The sequence below is a fragment of the Protobothrops mucrosquamatus genome, unplaced genomic scaffold (assembly GCF_001527695.2).
Source record: "Protobothrops mucrosquamatus isolate PMUCROS unplaced genomic scaffold, P.Mucros_1.0 scaffold27, whole genome shotgun sequence".
Lineage (NCBI taxonomy): Eukaryota > Metazoa > Chordata > Lepidosauria > Squamata > Viperidae > Protobothrops > Protobothrops mucrosquamatus.
In genome coordinates, this window is record NW_015386412.1 from 839,338 (window position 1) to 863,897 (window position 24,560).

Sequence of the window (24,560 nt, forward strand, 5' to 3'; positions counted from 1 at the left end):
AAGGTCCCTGGTTGCATTTGTTCCAATCAGCCAAATGTGTGTAAAATTTTGAATTCTGCAGAATTCTTCAATGCAAGAAGGGAAGTGGGGAGCAGGAGAGGACAGCCCTCAAGGGGCGGGGGGGGGTTGCATGAGGTGGAATATGCCAGTAGCTGAACAGGGACATGCTCCCCCCTGTGGCTGGCCCTGCCTGGAGAAGCATGCCCTCCCCTTCCCTGGCATAAAAAAGAGCCAGAGCTGCAGAATCACAGAAAAGCAGTAGGGACTCCCTGGAAGTCTTGCTGCCCCCTCCCCACACCGGTATAAACAAAATTAAGTGGTCCGTGAGAAAAGGAAGCCCAGATTCCCTTTTCCTGAGTTTTTCTTTTTCTTTGTTTGGCCAAAATGCAGACTTCTTCCCAGCAGGGGGCGCTCTTCTACTGCCAGTTGGGGAAGGAGAAGCTCAGCTTCTCTGCTTGCAGCCTGGAGCCTCCTCTGCACCCATTTGGGTGCCCCCCAGATGCCAGAGAGGACGGGTCGCCCTGCGCCAGGTGGCTACTCAAGGAGACAGCTGTAGAGATGCCGGGGGTCTCAGGTTAGCCCAGCGCTTAAGTCTCACTCGGCTCTCCTGAACCTCCCTGTTACAAGCTGCACCCCTCAGAGGTCCTCAAGGGCAGAAGGTCTTTCAAATGGCAGTGTAGACCCTCCCAAGTGGACATCCCTGTTGCCAGGCCACTCTTCCCCCAGCCAGGACAAGGAGGGAAGCCGTTCTTCCTTTGACCCCTGCCTGGCCTGCAAACTTGCCAATGGACAGATTAACTTGCAAGTTGTGGCAACACAATGGATTTCTCTCCCTGGTGGAGATTTGTTGATCCACTGGATTTTGCTCAGTGAGTTGGGTCAGAGTGAAGCAGCCCAACCAGAAACAGTATTGGATTTTTGCCCCTCTTTGTAGCCCCTCTTCTTGCAGGGTGAGGACTTTTTCTCAGCCACATCAGCTCTGCTGTCCCCACAGGGGGCCTTGGCAGGAATACGCCGATGGCGATGCTGGCCTCACCTCCCTGCCACCATGGCTGTTGTCTCCTGAAGGGCTCCTGCAGCCTGCTTGCTCCCCAGGCCCCTCCTGCCACCTGCTTCTGCTGGACGTTTGCATTGCAAAAGGGCTCCACTCAAGGTTGGTGGCCCCAGAAGGTCCCGTAGAGGAGCCGGACACGGCCAGCTTCGTGCTCAGTCTGTGGAGTGAGCATTCTCTCTGGTTCCAGTGTGTGTTGCGTTCTCGGTCTCATGTGCAGCCCGGGGGCTTCTTTGTTGGCCATTTAACTTTCATGTATACGTTTGGTGAGTGGTTGTCTTCAGCGCATTTGTTGGTGATCTTGACCATGGTTGAAACTCTCCTAAAATATATTCCTCTCCACGTTATCTCTGAAGTCCTGTCTTCTCTGGGCTGGGGAGAATTGAGCCTTGCCTCAACTGGGGCCAGGTGGCTGGCACTGGCTGTCAAGGGCAGCAGCTGAGAAATGGGGGCATCGCCAGCCAAGGGGCACCCGGGCTTTAAAGCAGCAGGCTGCTCCAAGTGGGCGCCAAAGAGGACTTGCCAGGACTTGCCTTTTCTGCAGTCTCAGGGCAGGGCCTGGAGACCAAGGGCCCCACCCAAGGGGTCTGTCCTGCTCTGCCCCACTCCGTGTGCTGCGCCTGCTGGTGACAGCTGCCCAGGGTTGGAGCACTCTTGAAGCCCAGTGTCCTTGAAGTTGGGTTGCAGCGTGAAACTTCTGGTTGACAGCACAAATACGCCAAAGTCGAGTCCTGTTCCTGTCGATGTCCTGTTCTCTGCCCTTGAATTAGATTCTCAGCGAGTCCCATTGACCTGAGCTGAAGCCGCCAAGTTCTCCATAGAAGTGGCCAAGTGGCCCTTTGAAGCCCAGACTGGCTGAAGCAAGGCCATGCTGCTCCCTCCTCAGGGAGACACGAAAGGGAGGCTGGTGCCTTGTCCTTTTTGGAAACGTCTCTCCCAGCTGGCAGCCAAAAATAGCTTCCATTCCAGACCATATTTGTGCAAGGGATCTGGAGCCTTTGGAAGCTGATTAAGCCTCGAGCCCTTCGTGGCGAGCCTGCTGCCTTTGCTGCCCAGGCACAGAGGGCGATGCGTCTGACGGAGCTGAACTGGGAATGCCTCCTGCACCTCTTCTCCTTCCTGGACAAAAACAGCCGGAAGAGTTTGGCCCAGACGTGCCGCAGGCTGCTGCGGGTCTTCCAGGACGCCTCTCTGTGGCCTCTGCTCCACTTCCACTCTCTGGCCGAACTGACCAAGGACAACTTTGTCCTGGGACCGGCTTTGCGGCACCTCTCCATCTGCTGGCATTCCAGCCAAGTCAAGGTGTGCAACGTGGAGGATTGGATGAAGAACCACCTTCAGAGGAACATCTGCAGCCTACACAAACACCTGGTGAATGAGTTTTTACTCCAGGTTTCTAACAGGTAAGAAAAAATATCGCTCGATATGTGGGTCTAGCCTAGGTTATGCCCTGCTTGTGGGAATGGCTTTGGATGCGCCCCCCCCCAAGAAATGAGACAGCAGTTTTGTTTACAGGCACACCTTAACTACCTCTGTGCCCTAGGAAGGTCCCCAAGGTCCCCCCTCCTCAGGGATTGTTAAAAGCGTAAAATCAAGCATTTCAGTTTTCAAACAAGCTTGTTCTGTGTGTCATAATCGCATTGCACTTGTGCCACCAGCTGCTGCTCGGTGCTGAGGCATTCCAAGCGTATTTCAGCAGAGGCTCTTGGCCCCCTGGCTGGAGACACGTGATTTTCAGCCCCTTCTCCTCCTGCTCCCTCCCTCGGTCAATGATGAAGCTCAGTCTTCTTTGTGACACTTGTGTTCATCCTGGGCAGGGACAGGAATGAAAACTATTTTTTGTCAAAAGGAATTTACAAGGATCAAAACAGTTGTAATTTTTCAACGTTTCATTAATTTTATTTTAAAAAGCTGACCACTGCTATTAAACTAAGCACAATACAAGTATTGGGACATCATGAATCAAAAAAATGACATTGTAAACTGTAATCAATTCTGTTCATTGAAAACTTCCTTATGCAGTTGAGTTATCAACACAACCACTTAGCTTGTTTTTATGGTTTAGATGTAACTAAATATGCTTGATCCTCAATAGCCTGGAGGAGAAATTACTCCAGGAGTGAAACAGGAAGATCTGCTAATCTCTCTCTCTGCTTAATTTAAGATTTGCTCAGAAGACGATGCAACTATTACAGTTCTTGCGAAACCTGAAAAGCTTCTGAGATGCTGAACATGGAATAAATTCTCATCCTGTTCAGGCTTTACCATCCCTCTCAAGTCAGGCATGACCTTTTGCTTTGTAGTATTCAAAACAATCCTTACAAGCCATTTTGTGTGTGTGTGTGTGTGTGTGCGCTTGTGAGTTGATCTGAAGTCTGGGAGAAGGAAGAGGCTGCAGGGCTGGCTTCCACTGCAAGAGGCCAATTTACTTCCCCCATCCTCCCCCATGTAACCCTTCATGCTCCCACTTTCAGGTGCCCCAGCCTGCGGTCTCTGAAGCTTTCTGGATGTGGCCACGTCACAGATGATTCCATTGTGCTGCTTCTCAAAAGCTGCCCGGGTCTTCGGACTCTCCAGTTGGAAAACTGCGTCCTGATCACTGACCAGACCCTGGAAGCTGTGGCTTTCCATGCCAATTCCTTACAAACTCTGCACGTGGACTTTTGCAGAAACATAACAGCTGCTGGGGTGCAGCGAGTCCAGAAGATGTGCCCGTCCCTGGTGCTCAGCGCAGAAAGAAGCGCAAACATGATTCCGGACAAAAGGCCAGGGGTCTGGGCCTTGGAAAGAGGCTTCAAAAGAATGCTGTGGCATTAGCCAAGCAAGCGGCCAAGCTGGAGTCTGTTCTTTCTGTTTGCAGATTGAGATTCTGTGCGCGTTGCAAGAGAGATGTAAAACGTGTACTGGAGGTTATCTACTCAAACCTGCCGTGGAAGTGGCAAAGTGGCTGTTTGCTAACAAAAATTTAGGCTGTTCTTTTAGTGGACCACTTGACGAACCTGTGGCCTGTTCCATTTCTCAAACTAGCAGGGATTACTTTGGGACATGGAGTTTCTAAATTAAAAGACAATACTTGTACCCTCCTTCCTTCCTCAGATACTCCTTTAGTTAAACATGCTACATTTTTAACACAACTAAAATCCAACAATCATATATCTCAACTCATACCGACTTAATTTTTCTACATATGTATAGTTCTCTAAATTATTTATTATACATAACATATATATTTCCTTCCTTCCCTCCTTCTTGGGAAGATCAGTTTCATTTTGGCAATTGTGAGCAAAAACAAGAGAGCAAAATCAAAAATGTAAAAATTAAAAGCAAACAAGAAAAATAAAAGCACACAAAAAGGATAATCATCAGAGACCCTTAAAGAAGAGAACTATTTGTTTCTTGAATCTGCTTTATTTGAATAAGGAACCCTGCACAGGCATTTCAAATTAAAACAAAAATAAATATATGAATATTCATGTAAAACTGTCCTTTCTAATGAACAATTATACACAATGTACAGCTCTTCAGATTCACTGGGAAAGGAAAACAAGGCTCCATTCCCAACAAAGTGCACCAGAAAGGCTCCATGCAAACTTATCAAAAGTGAACAAAAAGAGGGGGGGGAAGGGGAAAACTTTACTGATCTCACTTTTTTGCATTTTCTGCTTACAGTCACAAAAAATAAAGACATCTAAATCTTGTTACATTTAGAGTAACTAAAAAGGTGGCCACTGTTTATGTTCCTAAAACATCTATCTTTACTGTAAAACCATGTCAGCACTGAAATCCGGCGTGGGCATTCTGGGAGGGAGGGAGGGAGGGAGAGGGAGGATTTTTGTCCACAGTTAATAGTCCGTGTCGGAGCCCTCGGCATTGTCCACGTTTCGGGACAGCATATAATTGTCCATATCGATCGACCTGCAATTGTTGATTGCATAGCGCAGACGCTCCGCCATGACAAGCTGACTGGAGTAGGGTGGGAGGCGCAGTTGAAAGAAGCAGGTCTGTGAGGTAGGCAAGCTGTCGTAAGGCTGTCCGGAAGAAAGCAGGAGGGGGGCAGGTTAGGCCAGATGGGGTGGGGAACCCCACTCATCAACAGGGGGGCCTCCCCAAACCTCCTGGACCTCACAAAGCGGGTGGGGGAATGTTGGTGGGCCCTTGGCTAAGCTCAGGGTCCCCAGTTTAACAAATTGGCTCAGCCTTTCTCTTTGAGAATCCAGCATTCACTGCCCCCGGTCGTTGCAATTTTGCTATAGCCCCCTGGCTGGGCCCCACCTGCTCCACTTGCAGGGCTCCCTCTCCTCTCCCGCCCAGGTGTGGCCTTGGCTGCAGAGCCAGAGAGTCTCGGGGCCTGCTCAGCTGCCCAGCAAGTGGCCCTTCAGGCTCAGTGGGGGGACTACAGGCCATCCTCCTTTCGGCTGCCGGGGCGGCAATGGACCCCTCGGCGTCTCTCTGATCAGGCAGGGGAGCAACCGGGAGGGGGAGAAGTGCCAACTTACCCTATCGACCTTCATGATTTGGAACCGCTGAGAAATATCCGCCGTGTTCGCAGGCAGGCGAGACCTTCCGGACACAAACCTCATGAAAAGGACACGCTCCTCATTGGAGAACTCTTCCAGCGTGTGCCAGAACCACTGGACCAGCTGGTGCTGCTCGTCCACCTCACGGTAGCGCACCACCTTCCTCAGGACGTCCACAGAGATCTCGGGCATGCCGCAGACCATCTGCTCCAGCTGCTTGGCCGTCAGCAGGGACAGCAGAGGCACCGGCACGATCCAGGACATCCCTTCCCGCACAGCGGCCACCTGCAAGGTGAGCAGAAGCTCAGCGGCGGGGAAGACCCTCTAAAGCCCAAACGGGCAGGAGGAAGGCAGGCAGGGACAAACTGGAAATCAGGATTAATATTTCCATCTTGGGGGTGGAGCCTATAAACCATGTTCTTTCCAGTACGCTGAAATGGAACACGAGGGTAAAACGAACCCTCATTTTCGTTGCTCCAAGTGAGGCCCCCCAAACAAAGCAGAGACACTTCTGAGCTTCACCAGATTAACCGACTATACCGGACCGTTACCTGGCGATCCATTTCATGCAGCCGGTACTCGATGGCTCTTTCCACGTATTCCTTCCGGTTTGAGAAGGTGAGGGGGATGCTGTTCCCACCAGGGATGATGGGCACCATTTTGCCATCGGCACTCTGGCCAATAAAGGAATCTAAAGGAATCATCTAACAGGAAAGAAATCAAGTTGGTTTTTTGGTTGCACTTTGCAAAGTGGCAGTTTTGCTTCTTTGTCCCTGCACTGCTTGGCGCTGCCTTTCCCGTTAACAGGCCCCTTCAGCCCCCAACTCCTAGGAAAAGCCCCTTCTGGTGACCCTCCCCCTTCACACTCTCCCAAAAGGTTCAACTGGGAAGAGCTCCAGACCACCTCTGTCAGGAAACCGATGCTGGGCCTGGCAGCGGCCATCAGCGTGGGGACCTTGGTGCGGCTGCCGGCGGCTCCCTCACCTCGTGGAAGTTCTCCTGGGTGATGCCGCTGTCTTCAATGTGAAGAATGCCGTTCAGGGTTTGCACGCAGAGGAGGTCCACCTCCTCCAAGTCCTCCAACATGAGTGGGATGCAGCAGAGCTGCTTCCAGACCATGGGGGCCAGGTGGAGGTCCAGGGGCTTCTTGGTGCGGATGGCCACACCCACCAGGATGCCCAGGAACTTAAACTGCACCAGGTGCTCATCCAGGCAGGCCGAGGGGTTCAAGAGAAGCCTGGCAAGACACAAGAGACCGCCATTGGCCCACAAGCACCCCCAGAGACAAGATCCCCAACTCCCCAGGGACAGTGGGAGGATCCCCAAGTTCTATGGCCAGGCAGAAGCTTCCGTTGCACGGAGAGCACCGACTGCAAACCCCCCAAGGAAGAGCCAGGAGACAGATGGGCTGCCCGAGTCTGGGCCCAACGGCTGGGCCCCTTTTCCCCCTATGGAGCCAGCAGGCAGGAAGAGAGGGCGAGGGAGGGGATGGGGTCACCAGGGGCTTCTGGCAAATGGCGCTGGACCAACCAGGCCACAGGGGTCTGTCCACTCCTGGCCCACCTTCCAGAGAGACAAACTCCAAAATAGGTTTACAAAATCTCCCTCTTGTCTGGAATTGGTCAGAAGTCCTCATTGGCACAGAAGGGAACCGGTAAACTTACCGATCCCTGTTGTAGCCAACTTCAGCTGTTGCATTTGGGGAAGGAATCAGCAAGTCTACAATTCCAGTTTCAAGTTCCTTATGAATTAAGGGGAAAAAAGGTTTTTTGAATTATTAAATGGCTCTGAAAAGCAAGTCCACTAACAGCAAGAGGGCAGCTGCATCTGTTCCTCTCTGAGAGCAGCACTCTGGAACTCGCGCTCTTTCCCGTCTCCCTAACCATGAATTCCCAACAACCAACCTACATTTAGGAACCTGGCATATGACTGTAAAAGCTACTAAAACATTAGCAAATGTTTTCTTTCTCTAAGCTGGCATTGCTGACTGCAGGCTGCCCAGATGCTGGACTGCTCTGGATGAACAGCCCCGTTAGTGTGGAGGAAGCCCTGGGGAGCAGCTTCAGAAGTACCGGCCGTTGGCATCACTCTGGTCTAGACCCATAATAAAATGCTTATCATGCTATATCTATATCCTACTCCAGAATTTTAATCAGTGAGAGCAAAGGTGTGGCCCGTCACCTCCATTTTGGCCTCCTAGGAGGAGGAGGAGGAGGAGGAGGAGGAGGAGGAGGAAAGTGCCTGCTATCTAGTCTTGTCCTCATTCCCTTTTCAGGGGCCAGGTGTACCCCAGCAATCGGAGGGGCAACTGAAAGGGAAGCGATGCCATCCAGCCTCCTGGAATCCTGCAGTACCTGGCACATCTCCGTGATGGTGTCGTCAAAGACGCCCCCGGCGTCGTCAGCGCCTTCCCCAACCAGCTTCACCTTCCAGGCCCGAGAGGGCAGCCGAAGATCGGAGGCATTCAGCTTCACCACTTGCCGTGCGATCTGCACCAGGATGGGCTTGCACTTCCGACCCCTTGGAGGAGAGGACGGTGAGATCAGCTGCCCAGGCAGTGCACTGCCCCGCTTGCAGCCAGCTGCCTGGGCCCAAAAGGCTGACCTGGTGGATATCCTCTTGACCGTGATCTGGGGGCCGTAGTTCTTCCCCTGAACCATTGTCTTCCCAATGGAGCGGACCATGGGCAGCGTGTAGACTCGGGGCGCTAGCAGCGGCCTCAGCTGCCCTTGGACGATCCCCCACGTGCCGGCATTATAGTGGGATGTGCTGTTCTGTAACAAGAGGGAGGCCGAAAGCTTTACCCAAGGCGGAGTTGCTCGGAGGGCAAAGGGGAGCTCTGGAAAGGGCCACCAGCACAAGACTGGGTTCAAAGGTTAGCCTCACCCCTTGCTGGGGGCAGAAGAGGAGCAGGGCCACTTTCCACTTCTTTGGAAAGCAAAGGGAAGCAACCCTTTTTCTCCCCTCACAGGCCAAGCAGTCCGTGGCCTGGCCAGACTGACCTTCCTCACCCCCCTCACTGGCCCCCCCAAAGCCCCCGTTCCCCATCCGGGTCTGGGCCTGGGCCTTCCAGATGGCTGAGGACCGGTGCCCACCCTCCCTTTCTCAGCCACATCGCTGGGCCAGCACGTCTGCAGGGGCAATGTGCTCCCTGGCAATGCAGACGCTTGAGGCGCCCTTGGCACAGCTCAGAGGGCGACTCCTTGCGCAGGGGAGCCCCCAAAGCTGGCAGCATCGGATGCTGTGCCACCATCTTGCCTCGTGGAAAGGCCAACTGTATCAGTGAGGCTGTCAAAGGTCTGAGCGAGGTTTCCTGGGAGGCATCTGTGCATTGGGACATGTGTGTGTGTGTGTGTGTGTGTGTGTGTGTGTGTGTGTAGGCAGAGATTTAACTTCGCAGCAGAGGCAGCGGCTTCACCTGGTTGTTGGGACTCAGATTCAGCAACCTCCACGAGGAGTACATGAGGTCAGAGAAGTGGTAGAGCAGCCGGAGCCTGGCCCGGACGGTGTGGATGCTCACTTCCTTCAAGGCCCCGTACTGAGGCGGAATGGTGTCCGGCAAGCCCAGCTGCAAAGGCACCGACACCCCTGCAGAGAGACAGGTGGTCAGCCCCCAACCCCACCCACAGGCCACCCCTGCTCTGGTCTCTCAGAACGGCTGTCATAAGGTCCATCGCTGGGGGGAGGCAAGATCCTCCAGTCAGAGCCCCCCTCTCCACCTGAAAAGTCTCTACTCTTGGGGGAGGGGAAGGTGCCCACCTGGGGGCAGGGGAGAGAAGGCTGCTGAAAAGCAAATGTGAACTTATATAGGATCCATTTTGGAGAAGGGGTGGCTGTTATGGACCCCCTAACCACAAGAAAGTCGCAGTCCCTTCCTTCTCAAGGGGCAAGGGTAGTAAAGCTCGCCCAGCGTGTGTCCTGGCAGAGAGAGATGGCTGGGGGCAAAAGAGCACAGCCCCTCCACTGGCCCTTGTACCTGGCGCTCGAGGGGGAACGGGCGGGGCGGTCCATGCAGCGCTGTGACATCGTCCTGCTGAGATCTGTCGGATATTTTTCCCTTGCAGAAACGTGATCAGGGTGGGCTCCCGGATGTGGTTGGTGTGGCCCAAGCCAAGCTAGATTCAGAAAACAAAACACTCAGCCGCCGAATGGCCTCAGCGGGAGGCCGTTCAACCATCCATTTCTGTGTGCCCCTTCGCCTGTTTAGCGGACGAATGCCGCCGTCTCCTGTGCATACCTGCCCTTCTGAATTGCTGCCCCAGGCATACACGTCTCCGGCGGAGGAGAGAGCCAGCGTGTGCTCTGCTCCGACAGCAACGTCCTCAATGAAAACCCCCGAAAGGGCCGGAACTTGCTGGGGCCGGTTGTGGTTTCGGGCTCGTCCTTCCGGCAGGCCGATCAGCCGGTCTGGAACAAAGGAGAGCCTTGATGGTGCCACAGGCAGGCCTTGCGGGGATTGGGGGCCGGCTCCGGCCCGTCCTCGCAAGATCTCCTCCAGCATCCAGAGGCTGAGTGCCGAGGACTGTTCAGCTGGACTTACCTTGCCCAAAAGTGTAGATGTGTCCGTCCTTTGTCAAAGCCACTGAAAACTGGGTGCCACAGGCAACTTTTTTGATTCCTATTCCACAAAGAATATCTACTTTCTGTGAGAAAGACAGAAAAAGGGAAACATTTTTTAAAAAAAGATGGAACAAGAATGGGTATTATCAGAGATATCACGTTCAAAGCCATTAAGATTTGTTTTTAATTTTTATTTCTAATCAGGAGGCCACACTGTGCTTGGGACGCAGAGTGATTTGCACATGGATAATAGAAAACATTCGCAGAGACTCCGTGTTATTTCCATGATGAACAATTCAGGGATGCTGCAATAGAACCACCCCTCCCCAAACTAACCCTCCTTTCAGCTCTCATGAAAGCTAGGAGGGAGGGAGACTGAGGAGACTTTTGACCCCGCCCTAGTGTTTTATCCCGGGAATAGCCTCTCTCAGGGAAATCCATTCCTGAGGGGGGTGGGAGGTGGTGCTGCAGGGACTCGCCTGTGGTGAGGACTTTGCAGTTGAATTTCCCAGGCCGAGCTTTCCGTAGTCTCCGTCACCAAAAGCCCAAACCATGGAACCGTCGGTAGATACAACTATGGTGTGGTTTAGTCCACAGGCCACCTAACATTAAAAGAGAGTTAACACTTCAGTTTAAGGGTCTCAAATTCCAGAGCCAGAATTCTGCAGAAGGACTCGTTTGCCAGCTGGGGGCTAAAACTCTCCAGGCAGACATGAATGGAAGGCACGTCCAGCTTGTCCTACTATGTTTCTAAAGAAGAGAGGGAGCAATTTTAGTCTGAAAGTCAAACCTCTCCAATCTGGTACCCCTCAAGCGCCGTCACCCTCTCGGGAAGCTTCTTGTTGGATGTGTTCCCTAATCCCAGCCGTCCGTAGTCGCCGTTCCCAAAGGTAAGCAGTTTGCCATCTGCAGTCACCACAGCTGAATGCTTAAAGCCACAGGACATCTAGAAAAAACAGCATCAACTGACCAAGTCGGGCTTTTTGGAGTTCTTTCAAGCCAGCTACAATTTTGAACTTTTAACCACCTGGCCTGAATTCAGAGCCAAGATCCCCCAATTCTTGCAAAAAACATTGAGATGAGGGATCCAGTCTTGGACCCCTTCGCCATACCTGGACCACTTCTTCTCCTTGCAAAGCCTCTATCTGCCTTGGTCGGCGTTGCCGGTCGCTGTTTCCGTGTCCCAGTTTGCCATAATCTCCGTCTCCCCAGCTGAAAACTTCCCCACTCTCGGTCAAAGCCATGGAATGTCCATCAGAACCACAAGATGTCACCAGCTGGGTGACAACAAAACCTTCACACAAGTGGAAGAACAAATACAACATTAATAGTTCCTTCTGTCCAACGCCCCCTCCCAAAGGCCCGAACACACTCCCCGATTCTTCCCACTGATCTAGACGTCCCCTGGAAATCCTGAGGCTGTGTGGGGCACCTTCTGGGTTCCTCTCCAGCTGGAGGCCATCCGCTGCCCTCTGGCAAGGGCTGTGGTGAATACAAACCTTTGCCAGGCCCTGCCTTTCAGGGGATGGTCTGCCACAGGCTCTGCTGGGGAGCCTAGGAGGGACCCCGAGAACTTATTTCCGGACCGTTCCCAATTGTGCCATGTTAGACTCTATCTTGGGCTGCCCTGCTCTGGGCTCTGGAAATAATCCAGAGTCCAGTTTTGGGAATGGAGCCGATCATGAATAAATATAACAAGGTCACCTGGTTGAATATGTGACACTGACCAAATCTTCAGTGCCGAAATACACAACATACCCTGCAAAGCTGAAATGACGGTCAGCACGTGAAGATCATCGGAATTTCCTTGTCCCAGCCGACCGTAGCTCCCTTCTCCACACGCCAAAACCGTGCCATTCGCTTGAATCACAAATGTACAGTTTTGGCCACAAATGACCTGGTGTAATTAAAAGAAAAAAACCTCATTTCTTAAGGTAGCAAAAATCTGCCTCTTTCTGCAGAACTGGACTCTCTGCACAGGCTCCCCTGACGAACATCCGGTCTGCGGGCATCGGTCCTCCCGTTCTGACCCTGCTCTGCTCTCCCCAGGAGGCCCCCCAGCACTGTGCAGAGGATGAGATTATTGGGTCAGGTCTGAAGACTCCTGGCGGTTCACCTGTTGTGCTTGTGAGAAGGAGGGTGCCGTGACGGGCACCAGGACGTTCCTTCCGGCCTCTGCCAGCTGCCCATGCCTTCCGGCTCCCCAGAGGCACACGTCACATTTCCCCCCAAGGTGCCAATCCTAAGGGAAAGCAGAGGTTTTTAGAAGGGGGGCCTCTTTTGAGCTCTTCCCAACCCACCACCCGTGGCACTGACCTCCGGGCGCGAGGTTGCCCAGGACATAATCTGCTCATCCAGGCCATTGATCCATTTTCCGTTGTCCTGCAAAATACGCAGTTCTTGCCTTACGGCAAAGCCAGGAGCTGTGCCACTCCAGGTCTCTCACGTATCTCGATCCATTCTATGCCTGCTTACTTGAAAGGACGCCCTGATTCTGTCCAGAGCAACTTATGCAATTATGACACCTCAACCTGTAGTTTCAGGCAAGGCAAGGCAAGAACCTGCACCTGCAAAATCTGGAGCACCCCTCCCCCGCTTTTCCTAGAGCTGCAAGAGACGGCACTGTCTCTTTTACTACGGACAGACCATCCCCACATTCGACAACAGAAAAGCCGCCGCAGAACCAACATCTCCAGTCGGCACATCTAAGCAGCGCACAGAGCTCTTTCAAAAGCATTTAGACAGATCAGGCTGTGTTGCCACGCGCAGGGATGGTTACCATGAGGAGGGCCAGTTCTTCCTCTGGCACCGGCTCCAGGTCTGGGACAGCGAAGGACTCTGGGAAGGTGTCCCCCTTGGCCAGCGCTTCTGCAGCCTTGACAGTAGTGGAGAAGCACTCCAGCCAGGCCCACTCGGTGGGATTCCAGGCCGAGGGGTCCGGGAGGCAGCCCTGGTGATGCGGAGGGACGGGTGGGCTGCACAAGAGCTGATCCAGACGCAGCCCCACGGCAAGCGAAGCTAAGCACTGCATGTAGGGGCTGTGAACAAGCTGGTCTCCACAAACCACGTAGGGCTAAGAGTGAGAGAAAGAGGAAGGGTTACCCCCTTCTAACCTTCACTTTATCGGGATGGCCAAGAGAATTAGCTCCCATCAGCACAACAGAACTAGAGTTACTCTGGGACAGAGTAACAAATTTGGTGTCAAGTGCTTTTTCAAAAGGAAATTGTGACAGCAAAGAGCTGTGTAAAATGTTGTTAAAAAATGAATGTCTAAGCAACCTAATCTAGCACAATCCTCTGACCTAGTCTGGAAACACTGGAGAAGTCAACGGAACCCCAGGTTGAGACCAAGTTCAATATTTCTGAAATGGTCTCTGCACACTTCACGCACAAGCTCCCCGTTCAGGTCTTCCTACCTTTTCATAAGTGTACTGTTCTTGCAGCATTATGGGCAGCCGTTCCAAGAAAGCCCTCATACATGGGGCCGTGTTTAAGCCAAAAATGCCCTGTTGTTTCAAAGCACTCCTACATGTTGCCAAGACGTGGTTGGAAGAGACCCATTCCGAAGTGCAATTCACCACCAGGACATCCTATCAAGAGAGAAGAAGACTCTCACACCTTTCGAAATACCATGGCAACCATAATAATCTAATGTGTGGCATAAAGGCAGGTGAGCCCAGAGCCAGAGAGAGATCCCACCGGCTAGACTGGGGCTCCATCGCGAGGGAGCTTTGCTCATAGAGAAATGAACGATACCTTTGATCTACTAGAACAAGCAGCAACTCCAACCTCAGGGATCCAAACCACGGTCTGAATAGCTCCAGAACTGATCACCACACTCTGCAGGACAGACCCATCCTAAAAAGGAAGAATCAGAAAAAGAATTACATAAACACAGATATTTGTGTACGTATGGCAAAAAAAGATATCAACAACAACAATGTATTTGATTTAGGATCTGCCCAACTCCAGAACCAAGTTTCTATGTACTAATCAATCAATGAATTGTCTACCTGTAAAACTCTTTGCTAAACTTCAGCCTGCAACCTTGTGTTACTTTTAACCCCTGAAGGGATAACTGAAAACTGGCTTTGGCTTTTGGAAACACCGCTTACCCGTAGAGACCAGATATTGATAAGACCCCCGAGTCCCCCAGAGACCAAGGTCAGTCCGTCAGAACTGAAAGTCAAAGTCCGCACAGGTGTGATGTGTCCTTTTAGCTGATAAACGCACTTGGTTTCTGCTACTTTTCTGCCTGCATCCTGGAAAGGAAGGGCAAGAAGAATCTCAGACTTTTTCATACTAAAGAACTGAAATGCAAATTACCCCAAATATGTGAAAGAATGGCCATTTGCCCAGCTAATGTGCATAAGCCAGCTTTCTTTACACGGGCGATCTCTGCAAAGGATTAGTTTCCATCATCCCTCCCAAGCAGGGGATGCTATGAGTAATGTCTTAATGCAACAGAGGAAAGCTACGTAAGACCCTCTGAGCACAGAGGCGGAACCAACCCAATGATTTATTTATTTCAAAAGCTGCCTCGAATGTCTCAGCTTATCTCTGCCTTCCCAGACCAGAGGCCGCTTTCTGCTCTGCGCTGGTTCCTCCCGAGAGAGAGCACCAACGCGTGGTCCTCACCTTCCCACCAATTTCTTCGTCCCACCACTCTTCAGAGCAGCTCAGGCTCGACTGCAGGAAGACCAGCTCGTCTTGGGGAACTGTCCAAACACAAACCAAGCCGTTCTGGCAGCCGCTAAAGAAAAGCGAAGAGGAGAAGCTGCATTGAGGAACAACAGTTCCACACCCAGTGGTGGTGCTTGCACGTCATGCAGGATCCCGAGGGCTGCAAACGCCGAGCGGGTGGTGGCTTTTGGTCTTGGGAACTCTAACTCCCTCTTAGTATTTTCCCTCTCTGCACAGATGGCAGCCGACGGAAGCCAGGAGATCAGGAGGGAGAGAGTGGAAAGGCAAAAAACTGTAGACCTAGGAACCCTGGAGTCAGAAAAGGTGAGCCTAATTTTTTTATAGATAGCAAAAAAATCTAAAAATACAAAATCCAACAATTGCAATCACACAACCAGGAGATGCTGCAACCATTGCAAATGCAAATTGGTTGCCAAGCGCCCAAATTGTGATCATGTGATGGCAGGGGTAGTGCGACGGTTGTAACTTTGAGGATGGGTCATAGGTCACTTTTTTCAAGAACGTCCTGCCTTTGAACCATCTTTAAATGAACGATCGTAAGCTGAGGACTACTCGTACGGAATTAATTCTCTTCCAAGTTAGCCAAATGCCGTTTGGAAAATAGGTAAATGCAAAAAATTTTAGAAACCTGTCAAACTCCCCAGAATTTCTTTCCGTACCAGGCAGATGCAAAGAGAGGCAGCAAATCTACCAACTCACGTAGCCAGCAGCAGCTGCAGTTTGGGGCCTTTCCCCAGGAGGCTGCACCAGACAACAGCGTTCACCCCAGCCTGGTGGGAAAGGGTGTACAAGTGTCGCCAGCAGCTTCCCGAGGAGCCCCAGAGCTTGACCGAGTCTTCCTTGGCACAGGTCATGAGAATCTTCCCAGTGGGGTCCCACTTCATGCTGACAATGGTGTCCTGGAGAAGGCAAGGAGCACAAAGAATGGGCATTCGGGCATCTTGAGAGAGAGAAGCTCCTTAATTTCCCTTTGAGCACAAGACACAAAGCTCACTCCTGAGTTGGGACACTGGCACAAGGACGTACAAAAACCTGCCCACTAAGGAACTAAGGCAGTCTCTCCTTTCACCCCTTCCTGGAGTGCAGACGATTCAGCCGGGCCAAAGCAAGCAGGCTCTGCTGTACCTTGTGTGCATCCACCAAAACAATCCCTCCGTTCTCCCGTGCTTCTCTCGGGCCGATCAATAGCTTCCCATCCACGTAGCCAACAGCAAAAGGGCTCTCCTCACTGAACCAGGCAAGGCAGGTCACCGACACTAAAGACCAGAAGAAAAAGATGGCTAAGTTACCCAAATCTTTAACAGGGCAGAAAGGAAATACACAAAAACACTAGAAAAATGACATCAGCTCAAGCGTTCTCTTCTTCCTCTTGGGTCAAAATGTCCCTCCCCACTTCTCAGCCCAAAGACATTCAGCCTTTGGGACCCAGCAGGTGCCTACCGTCCTTCCTGTAGCAATGTTCCAGTTCAATCCTGTGCATGGTGGAAACATCCAGAACCTCAATCAGCCCCAGGGAGCCGTCCATCCGCCCCACCAGCAGGAACTCCGGCTCATCTCCTGTCCAGGCTGCGGAGGGATTGTCTTCAGGCCAGGCCAGGGCAGAGACCCAGTGGGGCTGGATGTCCAGGAGACCCTTTCCTCCTAGGAACAACACAGATAGATGCTCTCCTCACCCCAAGGCAGTGGCTCCAAGAGGCCCCCGTCACTTCTACGGTGCATTTGCCAGCCAGGCTTTGCGAACACTCCAGGCGGCCTGAGTTTAGGGTGCTGTCAGTGAAACCCACCACGACCAGATGGGTCGGCCCATTAATAACAACCAGCAGAAGAGAAGGAGCCGAAGAGCCAGAAAGGAGAGCCAGTGCTTGACAAAACAGATCCCTCCATGAAAAAGGAAGGGCCACATCGCAGGTGATGGGACAGAAGAGAGACTCGAGTTTCTGTCTTCCATCTCACCTCCCCCCCGCCCCCCTCCCCCGGTTTCCCTGTCAGCAGTTCCTGGAGAATCAGCTGCTGTCCAGAAGCTCTGAAGATGCCAAGTGGACTTCCAGCAGGAACCTCGGCCACACAGGCTCTCCAATGAGCAGGTTTCCCTCATTCCATCTCCTAATGAATTCAACAACTGCACATAATAAAAGCGATAATGCTTAAAGCAAAGCTGGCTGGGGAATTCTGGAAGTCTTAAAGTGGTCAAGATTGGAGGCTCCTGACGGAAGTGTCCTTCTTATGAAGGACGGGTGTAAATGGTCTTTAGAAAACCAGTTATGTTCACATCCAGCAAAACAGGCTTAAAAAAATAAAACAAAAAAAAAAGCATTGTGGAAATTGAATACCTGATTATTATTGGCCAGGACAAAGGCTAGGCCAGTGATGGTGAACCTTTTAGAGGCTGAGTACCCAAACTGCAACCCAAAAGCCACTTATGTATTGTCAGGTGCCGGGTGGGTGTGGCCCATTGGGTGGGCATGGCTGCGGTGGTAACGGGCAGACTGAGTGGGAATTAAAAAGTTCAATCAATTCCAACTTTGTGAGACCTTTTTGTTTCCCGCGAGAAGTTGAAATTGATTGATTGAACCTTTTTTTTTTTTTGCACACGGCGGCGGAGGCCTAAAGTGAAAAGGTTTTATAAAACCCAGCTGAAGGCCTAGGATTGGGGCGACGGCATGTGTGCCCACACAGAGGGCTCTGCGTGCCACCTGTGGCATGTGTGCCATAGGTTCACCACCACGGGGCTAGATTATTTCATTTTAAAAAATAAAACACTCATCAAGTTAAGTCTGCCTAGTTTCGTCTCACTAAAAATGACTGATGTTCAGCCCGAGGTGGTTCATACCATTGACCTGCCATATGTTCACCATCTTCTCCAGGGCTCCTGCCAGGTACTTGCCACTAATACTCCAGCAGGCAAGGGAGGAACCAGGGTCACTGGGAGATCCCAAATTTTCTTCTGCATCTCCTTCTCTGCAAGACAATACAGAAACAGCATCCAGCAAGAAACAAGACTCACCAGTTTTTCATTAACCTCTACAGCCCAAGCAATAAAAAACATCCCACCATCCCTTGAGCTGTTCCGATCCCACGGAGGCCAAACCTTTCGTGCAGCATGTTCTCTGTGCCTCACTGGCAAGCAGAGAGGAAGAACCCAAAGCTCATCCCCAGAAGAGTTTCATTCACACGTCTCTTCTATCACCTGCACCAAAAGGGCCTCCTTTCGTAAAGTCGACTTGCCTGCTGGCCCCAGTCAGGGCATCTGAGAGAGCCTTTGCTCTGACCCCGCAGAGTCCTTTTGGCTCTGAATTCGCCCAGAAAGTCGTCCCTTTCTGTCAACCTAACAGAAGCTCCCGCCAGCCACTTACAGTTTGCTGAAGACACAGGTCTGTTGCAGCGAGTACTGCTTCTTGGTGACGTTCCACACTCGGATGGTCCCATCGCTGCCACTGGTGGCGAGAAGACCCTTCTTGTTGCACCAAATGCAAGTCATGACCTGTTTCAAGAAAAGGCGGGGGAAGCGTTTGTGCCGTGCTCCAAAATCAAAGGGTTGTGTGCTTAATTATCAAATCTTCCTCTTCAGCTGCTGCTGGAGCCCAGGGTAAAATCTGGCCAGGACACCCGATTTAAAATTCAGCTGAATGAAATCTGAGATCTTATTCATATTTCAGTCTTCCCCCATTCCCGTTGGACTCCATCATATCCATGCTTGCCAGGTGTGTGCACCAGAACCAAATTCAGGGCTTAATATCACCCTGGCTGGGAATTACAGAAGTGGCTAAGCCCCCCCTCCACCCTCCCCCCAGCTGCAGAAGGCTGCCTGGGTGTTCGCCGAGATGGGCCCCTGGGGAGGCGCAATGTCCCGTTTCTGCTGCCAGGCAGAGATGCGGTGGAGGGTTACCCTGTTCTGATGAGCCTCCAGCTTGATGGAGGAGCACTTGCGCAGGTCCCCTCCCACGTCTGCCAGAGTCTGCGGGCTGCCCTGGCTGTCTCGGTCATGAGCGGCGAGGGTCCGCACCAGCTGCTGAGCCGCCCACTGTCTGTGCTGCGAGGACAGCCGGGAGGAGAGGCAGCAAGCCGCCAGGGCGTTGGCCAGCTCCAGGGGCCCTGCGGCAGAAGGACCAGAGCAAAGGTGGGCACTCAACTGGGCACACACCCCTGCTTAGATGAAACGGTGAGACTACACCCAGGTGAGGGAGCAGAAGATCATGGCTGTGCCACATCACCCTCCCAAAACAACTACCTTTCTTTTCCATTTCTGCTTTGTCGTAGCTTGGCCTCAGTTTGGCCCCCTTGTCGGCCAGCAAGGCCACCAGGGCCTGGGTTACAACAAAGTTAGGGGAGGTGACCAGTTTGTTCTCTTCGGCTATTCCTCGCAGAAAACTTGGCAAGAATTTTCGTTGCATGGGATCGTCCACTGTCGTTAAATTGACGCCAGTAGCTGCTGAAATCAAGTTCTAAAACAAGGAATTAAAGCAACAATTAATATGGCCTTTGTTAAACAGACATGCTAATTCTCTATATTGAGAATACTGAGTTTTCCAACAAGATACAGGAACCTTTAAAACATTGCCCGTTACAGCAGATTCAACATTACATTTAAACCAAATATAGGTCTGCTCTTATTATGAATAATAGAATTTTAGAAGACTAAAACAGGAAAAAGTAATATACAGAGAAGTAGGTTGCTTTCAAAGAGACTGAAAATGTTTCAGATAGCTCATAGTTGTCATAATTCCAACCATCAGGTATAATAGATTTTAGAGATTAAAGACATAATGGAATCCGATGATTCAAATAAACTTATCCAGATTAAAATAATCCTAAGAAAAACAAACTATATTCCTGTATTAAGCAATAGGTAATTGTTTGAAACTATTTTTGTTTTTGCAGACCAGGTTCAGTTCAGTAGATTGTTACCTAATGGCTCCATATCTAGGGCAGAGAAAGGTTACTTAAGCCTCTAGCTGCTCCTTCCATTTTCATTTCAGAAACAACCTCCAGTTTCCTCAATTGCCCACTCTCTAACCGCAATCAGCACGCATCAACACGAAAGACCTGCGCCTGCCTGGGCCAAGGGGCTCCCCCCCCCCCCAGTCTGCCCAGCCAGAAGACTTGCGGCTTCTTTAGACCTTAAATCCGAGTTCCTCCTGAACAGAAAGAAGAGACCGCAGTGGAAACACCCCCCCCTCACCTGAGTGCACAGCTGGACCAGCAGCGCTGCAGCACTGGGGCTGTTGGAGGCCAAGCAGCCGACTGCCGTGCTCAGGTAGGCCAGGCAGGAGATGGGCTTGGCCATTTGGCTCTGGACGCCTCTCGGCCTCTCAGAAGGGCCCAGCCCAGAGCAGGGGCCCGTGGAGAGGCCAGCCCTCCCTGCTGCGGCCAGGCACATCAGGCGGACTAAGGTGCGGATGTCCGTCAAGCCCAGGGACTCCAGCCCTGCTGCCAGGCTGCAGCTGGACCCACTGTAGAGGGGGGAGAAGAGGAAGGGTCAGAGGGAAGCCGCTGTCCTTGGCCTGGTTTGGAAAGGCCAGGCAAAGCCTCTTCGGCCCCCCTGTGGCCCCCCGGCCAGTCTGCTTCTCCCCAGCCCAGCAGAACCTCCTCACCTGACCGACAGCAGCGAGAGGGCTCTCATGACCATCGTCCGGGCCAGGAGCACCTGGGCTGCTGCTGTCACCCGCCTCAAGGCCGTGACGCGGTCGTGGGGATTCACCAAAGCAGCCGCCTGCTCTCCCAGGGTAATCCTGCCCGAAGAGCTTTTCTCCACAGAGCCTTGGCAACCTGTAAAGAGGAAGAGGAAGGAAAGGCAAGGTCAGCGGAGGAAGGAATCCGACTGCTGCCTTGCAGGCCCCGAGGCCAGCTTACAAGGAAAGAGAGGGCAAAAGCCCCAGGTGGTGCGAGGGGTCCTCAATGCCTCTCTTGCTGCACCGCTGTCTGACCTCCCTGCCCCCATTCTGTGGCACAATGTTTGTGTGGCTGCCCTGGATTTCACTCCCTGAATCCTTAGTTCCTGGGCTCCATTCCTAGCAGCAGCAGCTGGGCGTGGGATAAGACAGGGTCTGGATCCAATCCAGAGGGCTACCCTTGCCCTCTGCTCACCTGTGACCTTTCTGTTATTCTTTCCAGGGAACTGTACACTCTACCCACATTAAAAGCCTCTGTTTCGGCGCATGTCCCAATCCCCGGGCTTCCCTGATCTTCCAATCCTTCTCGCGCTTTTATCTTCAAGAAAAAAGGCACGGCTGGGCGCCCTTTACAGCTTTCCAGGAGGTCTCCATTCCCACAACCACCAGCTCTGCTTGCTGGCCCCAAAGAGACGGGATCTCAGCGCTGGGCACGCAAGAAAATGGCCCGGGGCTTCAGGGGCCAGCAATCTTCCCCCTGGTTTACCTATCTGCATCAGCGTTTCCTCCATGCTGTTGATGGCTGTGACCATGGCCACAGAGGCTCCCAGGGGGTCACTGTCTGGGAACTGGACAGGTTCGGGCACGATGCGCCGGTCATTCAAGCCCAGAGGCCCAGCCAGCAGCTCAAACTCCTCTTCGCCAGTCAGCTTTTCATCCTCGTCAACATCCAGCATATCCCAGTCTTCTAGCATGAGGCAAGCAAACTGCGGTTAGGTGTTACCTTTTCATGGAGGCCCGAAGTTGACACTTGTGTCGCTCGAAAGGCTGCAAGAAGTACCTTCGTAGACGCTCTCTTGCTTGCCTATGAGATCAGGGGCCTGGCCTTTGTACCTGCACCAAAGAGAGAAAGAATCAAGGGAACCTTCAAAGGCCCCATCTCCCTTGAAGCCGGTCGTAAAGAATTAGCTGTTTTCCAGTTGCTAACTTTAATAGGAAGGAACAATTAAACAGAGACCTCCTTCTTTTGGCAGCTTAATCAACTTGTTCTGCAGGGCCGGCAGGAGGAACACGGTGGATTAAGAAGCTGCACCACACGATTCAACATCGGAAGCTCCGCAAGGGTTCTAGCAGGGTCACTGATGTTAAAGTTCCAGTTAATGATTAGGCTAACTTTGTTTCTTGTGGAAAAAACATACTAGGAGTTGCTAGAACTGAGCCTATTCTGGGAACCCAACTCTGTATCTCAACTCTGCATGTCCCCACCAAGAGGCTACAAGGCATTACACAGTGTCTGTCAGGGGATGGACTAAAATTTTGAACACGTGCTTCCTTTTCAGTGGGCTATGCTGACTGAAAGGGCAACAGAAAGCTTGAAATGTTCTTCTCTCACAATAGAAAGGGAAGCTGACAAAAGATTCTTCAGATTTAAATCTCTGGTGCAAAGATTTAAAATCTCTTTACACAAAACTGCCACCTACTTAGCCTTTGCTCATCCAGCCCTCTCTCGGCTGCCCCAAAGGGCTTCCGGATTCTGCTGCTGAACTTTGAGCCCGAGGGCAGTGCAACTTCCCAATGGCCACACAGGAAAGGGGCAGGAGAGGCCTCGGACAGCCCAGACACGTCACAAGGTTTAACATTCCCCACGGGAAAGGGGGCAAAACTCTCAGCCCCACTCCCTACCAGAGGCCAGGAAGTCCCACCCAGGAGCCCATGGAGAGGCTGGCGGGAGTGGGGGGGTAGAGGGGAGAGTCCCCCGGCTGCCCCACACCCTTCCGGATACCTTTCTGAGGCAGAGGCCTTGGACTTGCTCTTCAGGGCCAGGTGCTTCTCCCGGCAGCTGCCGCACAGCAGGTAGTAAGGGTTCCCACTCCCACACTCGCCACCAAACCATCCGTCCACGTAGGAGCCGTTGCTGCGGTAGCCTTGGCGGTTTGCACTGCGCCCACAGCCGGGGTGGTTCCTCTTCATGTGTTGATTGAAGCTGACCACGCTGGCTTCGCACAACTCACACACTACCACTTCTTCCCTGTCTTCAGATTCACAAACATGCTGCACAACATAATTATGCCATTATTGTTTCGTGTACTAGGAACAATCTCCTATTTCTATTTTTCCCACACTCACATTAAGGCAAGCTGATTTTTTCTGCTCCAGCTTAGTGCCAGAGGCGCAGGCAGCATCGCTGCTTTCTTCAACCTCCCCCCTCCCTCCAAAGAGCTTGCCCCCCCCCCCAGATCCTATAGTCCTCAGACCCAATGACAACGGGGGCTGCCAGAGGCAGACAAGAGAAAGACAATGTGCAAAAAAACAAGACAAATCAACAGCATCAATATTGGTGCCCTCACTAGGTGTGCTACTCAGTGGAAGAGTCCCCCAAGTGCACAGGGAGACCCCTCCTCCACGTGCAATTTAATACATTATGCAATCTCACGTGAGTAATTTCTACAAGTTCAGTTTCAAGAATTTTCTTTTTTATCGGAAGCCCTTAGGAAGAAGAGGTTGTATACATTCCAAAAAAGTCACACTAATTATGTACAAGTTAATTGCCTTCCTATCAGGCAGAACTAAGATCTATTTCTAGACTGTCCTCTTTGTGAAGAGTTTGCTCTGGAGCATTAACAAGCAACCCCTCGTTCTCCTTCTGAGTCATGAGCAAATCAGCTCTGAAGAGCCCAGGATTCTGAGCTTTGGTGGATCCTTGAGCTGAAGGAGGTGACAGCGTTGAGCAACAGGATGAACTGTTTGAGTTTAACTCCAGTTTTAAACGCAAGCAGCATTTCCGTGTAGTTCCATCTTTGTTTCAGCTATTTTTTAAATTTAAATCAGAAGAAAAACATTGGGTATTTTTTCTGATCACTAAAATGTGGAGTTACACCTATTTCTAAAGATGCTTTTGAAGGAAAGAACAGACTCTGAATTGTTACTTCCTGGAGAAAAGAGAGTTGGCAACTGGAAAGCAGCCGCAGTCACAGAGAGAAGAACCCCTGCTGGTTTCCCACATTTTAGCCACAACTGCGAGACGGCTTAGCGAGGCACAGAGTTAAGTCACATTCTAAAGAGCAAGAAGGAAGCAAAGCAGCCCCAGCTGCCATCACACACACCCAGGTCGGCCAGTCCAATACCTCTGGGATCCACATTCCCAGAATGTCATTTTCCCCGGCAAGGTCTGGTCCAAACATGGCTTCCATGGCCTCCTCGTCCAGCTCCAGCTCCAGCTCCTCGTCCAGGTTGAAGTCGTAGAGCGCGCCAGGATCTTGTGGCAAGGAGATCCCTTCCCGCCGACTCTGATTCCGGTGGGCCTGTACAGAGCGGTACAATCCCGCTTAAACCAGAGAAGAAAATCACAGAGTTTACTGGGTGAGTCAAAAGCAGTGTGTGGGTGTGTGTCACAAGGGCGAAAGAGCACTTGGACTGCAGGAATGGAGTCCTATCCACCCAGGGGCAAGAGGGAGCCCATCATCCCCTGCTCTCCTGGTCTTTTTGCCAAGCCTAAGCAAGGCCTTTGGGTAGTGAATGAAGAGCACGCCCTCGAAGGACAGCCGCTACCAAGGCAGTGATCAGAAAAAGGGGGCCCTAAACACCCCCCCCCCATTTCTCAGGAAGATAAAAGAGGCAGCACATTCACCCTTGCAAGATTCTGTTACTAGAGCTGTTCTAGCAAATAATAGCTAGCTTTAAGTCTGCAGGGCGTCTGTTTCTTATTTATTTATTTATTATTTTAATTTGTATACCGCCCTTCTCCCATAGGACTCAGGGCGGTTCACAGCATATTAAAAACAAATAATATACACAAAATACAAAAAAATTACAAAATACAAAAATACAAAAATACAGAAAATAAACCCCGATAAAAGCCGAATTAAAACCAAATATTACAAGCTGTGTTTCCAATTAAAA

General features: G+C 51.7%; 2 protein-coding genes across 2 annotated transcripts in view; one reads left to right on the forward strand and one right to left on the reverse strand.

Moving 5' to 3' along the window:
• The first annotated feature begins 2,082 nt into the window (after window positions 1-2,082).
• FBXL22 (F-box and leucine rich repeat protein 22) lies at window positions 2,083-4,766 on the forward strand. The gene is made up of 2 exons (XM_015811016.1): window positions 2,083-2,454; window positions 3,526-4,766. Exons 1-2 carry the CDS (start codon window positions 2,120-2,122, stop codon window positions 3,866-3,868), a joined length of 678 nt encoding a protein of 225 aa, XP_015666502.1. The 5' UTR covers window positions 2,083-2,119; the 3' UTR covers window positions 3,869-4,766.
• Window positions 4,767-4,869: 103 nt separating this feature from the next.
• Window positions 4,870-24,560, reverse strand: part of HERC1 (HECT and RLD domain containing E3 ubiquitin protein ligase family member 1) — a 50,311-nt gene continuing 30,620 nt past the window's right edge. Inside the window, exons 43-77 of the mRNA XM_015811015.1 lie at window positions 23,765-23,985; window positions 22,444-22,712; window positions 21,502-21,554; window positions 21,208-21,408; window positions 20,424-20,598; window positions 20,012-20,282; window positions 19,061-19,274; window positions 18,719-18,924; window positions 18,186-18,313; window positions 17,663-17,790; window positions 16,273-16,473; window positions 15,958-16,088; window positions 15,532-15,731; window positions 14,767-14,881; window positions 14,244-14,390; window positions 13,885-13,986; window positions 13,545-13,718; window positions 12,908-13,201; window positions 12,445-12,510; window positions 12,245-12,370; window positions 11,887-12,025; window positions 11,241-11,422; window positions 10,919-11,074; window positions 10,608-10,730; window positions 10,109-10,211; window positions 9,806-9,975; window positions 9,545-9,683; window positions 8,987-9,156; window positions 8,173-8,342; window positions 7,923-8,088; window positions 7,233-7,309; window positions 6,553-6,805; window positions 6,120-6,272; window positions 5,548-5,853; window positions 4,870-5,079 (exon numbers count right to left, since the gene is read on the reverse strand). Of these exons, the coding sequence (XP_015666501.1) occupies window positions 4,894-5,079; window positions 5,548-5,853; window positions 6,120-6,272; window positions 6,553-6,805; window positions 7,233-7,309; window positions 7,923-8,088; window positions 8,173-8,342; window positions 8,987-9,156; window positions 9,545-9,683; window positions 9,806-9,975; window positions 10,109-10,211; window positions 10,608-10,730; window positions 10,919-11,074; window positions 11,241-11,422; window positions 11,887-12,025; window positions 12,245-12,370; window positions 12,445-12,510; window positions 12,908-13,201; window positions 13,545-13,718; window positions 13,885-13,986; window positions 14,244-14,390; window positions 14,767-14,881; window positions 15,532-15,731; window positions 15,958-16,088; window positions 16,273-16,473; window positions 17,663-17,790; window positions 18,186-18,313; window positions 18,719-18,924; window positions 19,061-19,274; window positions 20,012-20,282; window positions 20,424-20,598; window positions 21,208-21,408; window positions 21,502-21,554; window positions 22,444-22,712; window positions 23,765-23,985 (5,915 nt within the window). The 3' untranslated portion in view covers window positions 4,870-4,893. The remainder of the gene's footprint in view (window positions 5,080-5,547; window positions 5,854-6,119; window positions 6,273-6,552; window positions 6,806-7,232; window positions 7,310-7,922; window positions 8,089-8,172; window positions 8,343-8,986; window positions 9,157-9,544; window positions 9,684-9,805; window positions 9,976-10,108; window positions 10,212-10,607; window positions 10,731-10,918; window positions 11,075-11,240; window positions 11,423-11,886; window positions 12,026-12,244; window positions 12,371-12,444; window positions 12,511-12,907; window positions 13,202-13,544; window positions 13,719-13,884; window positions 13,987-14,243; window positions 14,391-14,766; window positions 14,882-15,531; window positions 15,732-15,957; window positions 16,089-16,272; window positions 16,474-17,662; window positions 17,791-18,185; window positions 18,314-18,718; window positions 18,925-19,060; window positions 19,275-20,011; window positions 20,283-20,423; window positions 20,599-21,207; window positions 21,409-21,501; window positions 21,555-22,443; window positions 22,713-23,764; window positions 23,986-24,560) is intronic.

Excerpts from the sequence above, each read along its gene's own strand:
- FBXL22 (XM_015811016.1), top strand. The coding sequence starts at position 2,120 with ATGCGTCTGACGGAGCTGAACTGGGAATGCCTCCTGCACCTCTTCTCC. Across the intron at positions 2,455-3,525 it reads TTACTCCAGGTTTCTAACAG|GTGCCCCAGCCTGCGGTCTC; the intron begins GTAAGAAAAAAT and ends TCCCACTTTCAG.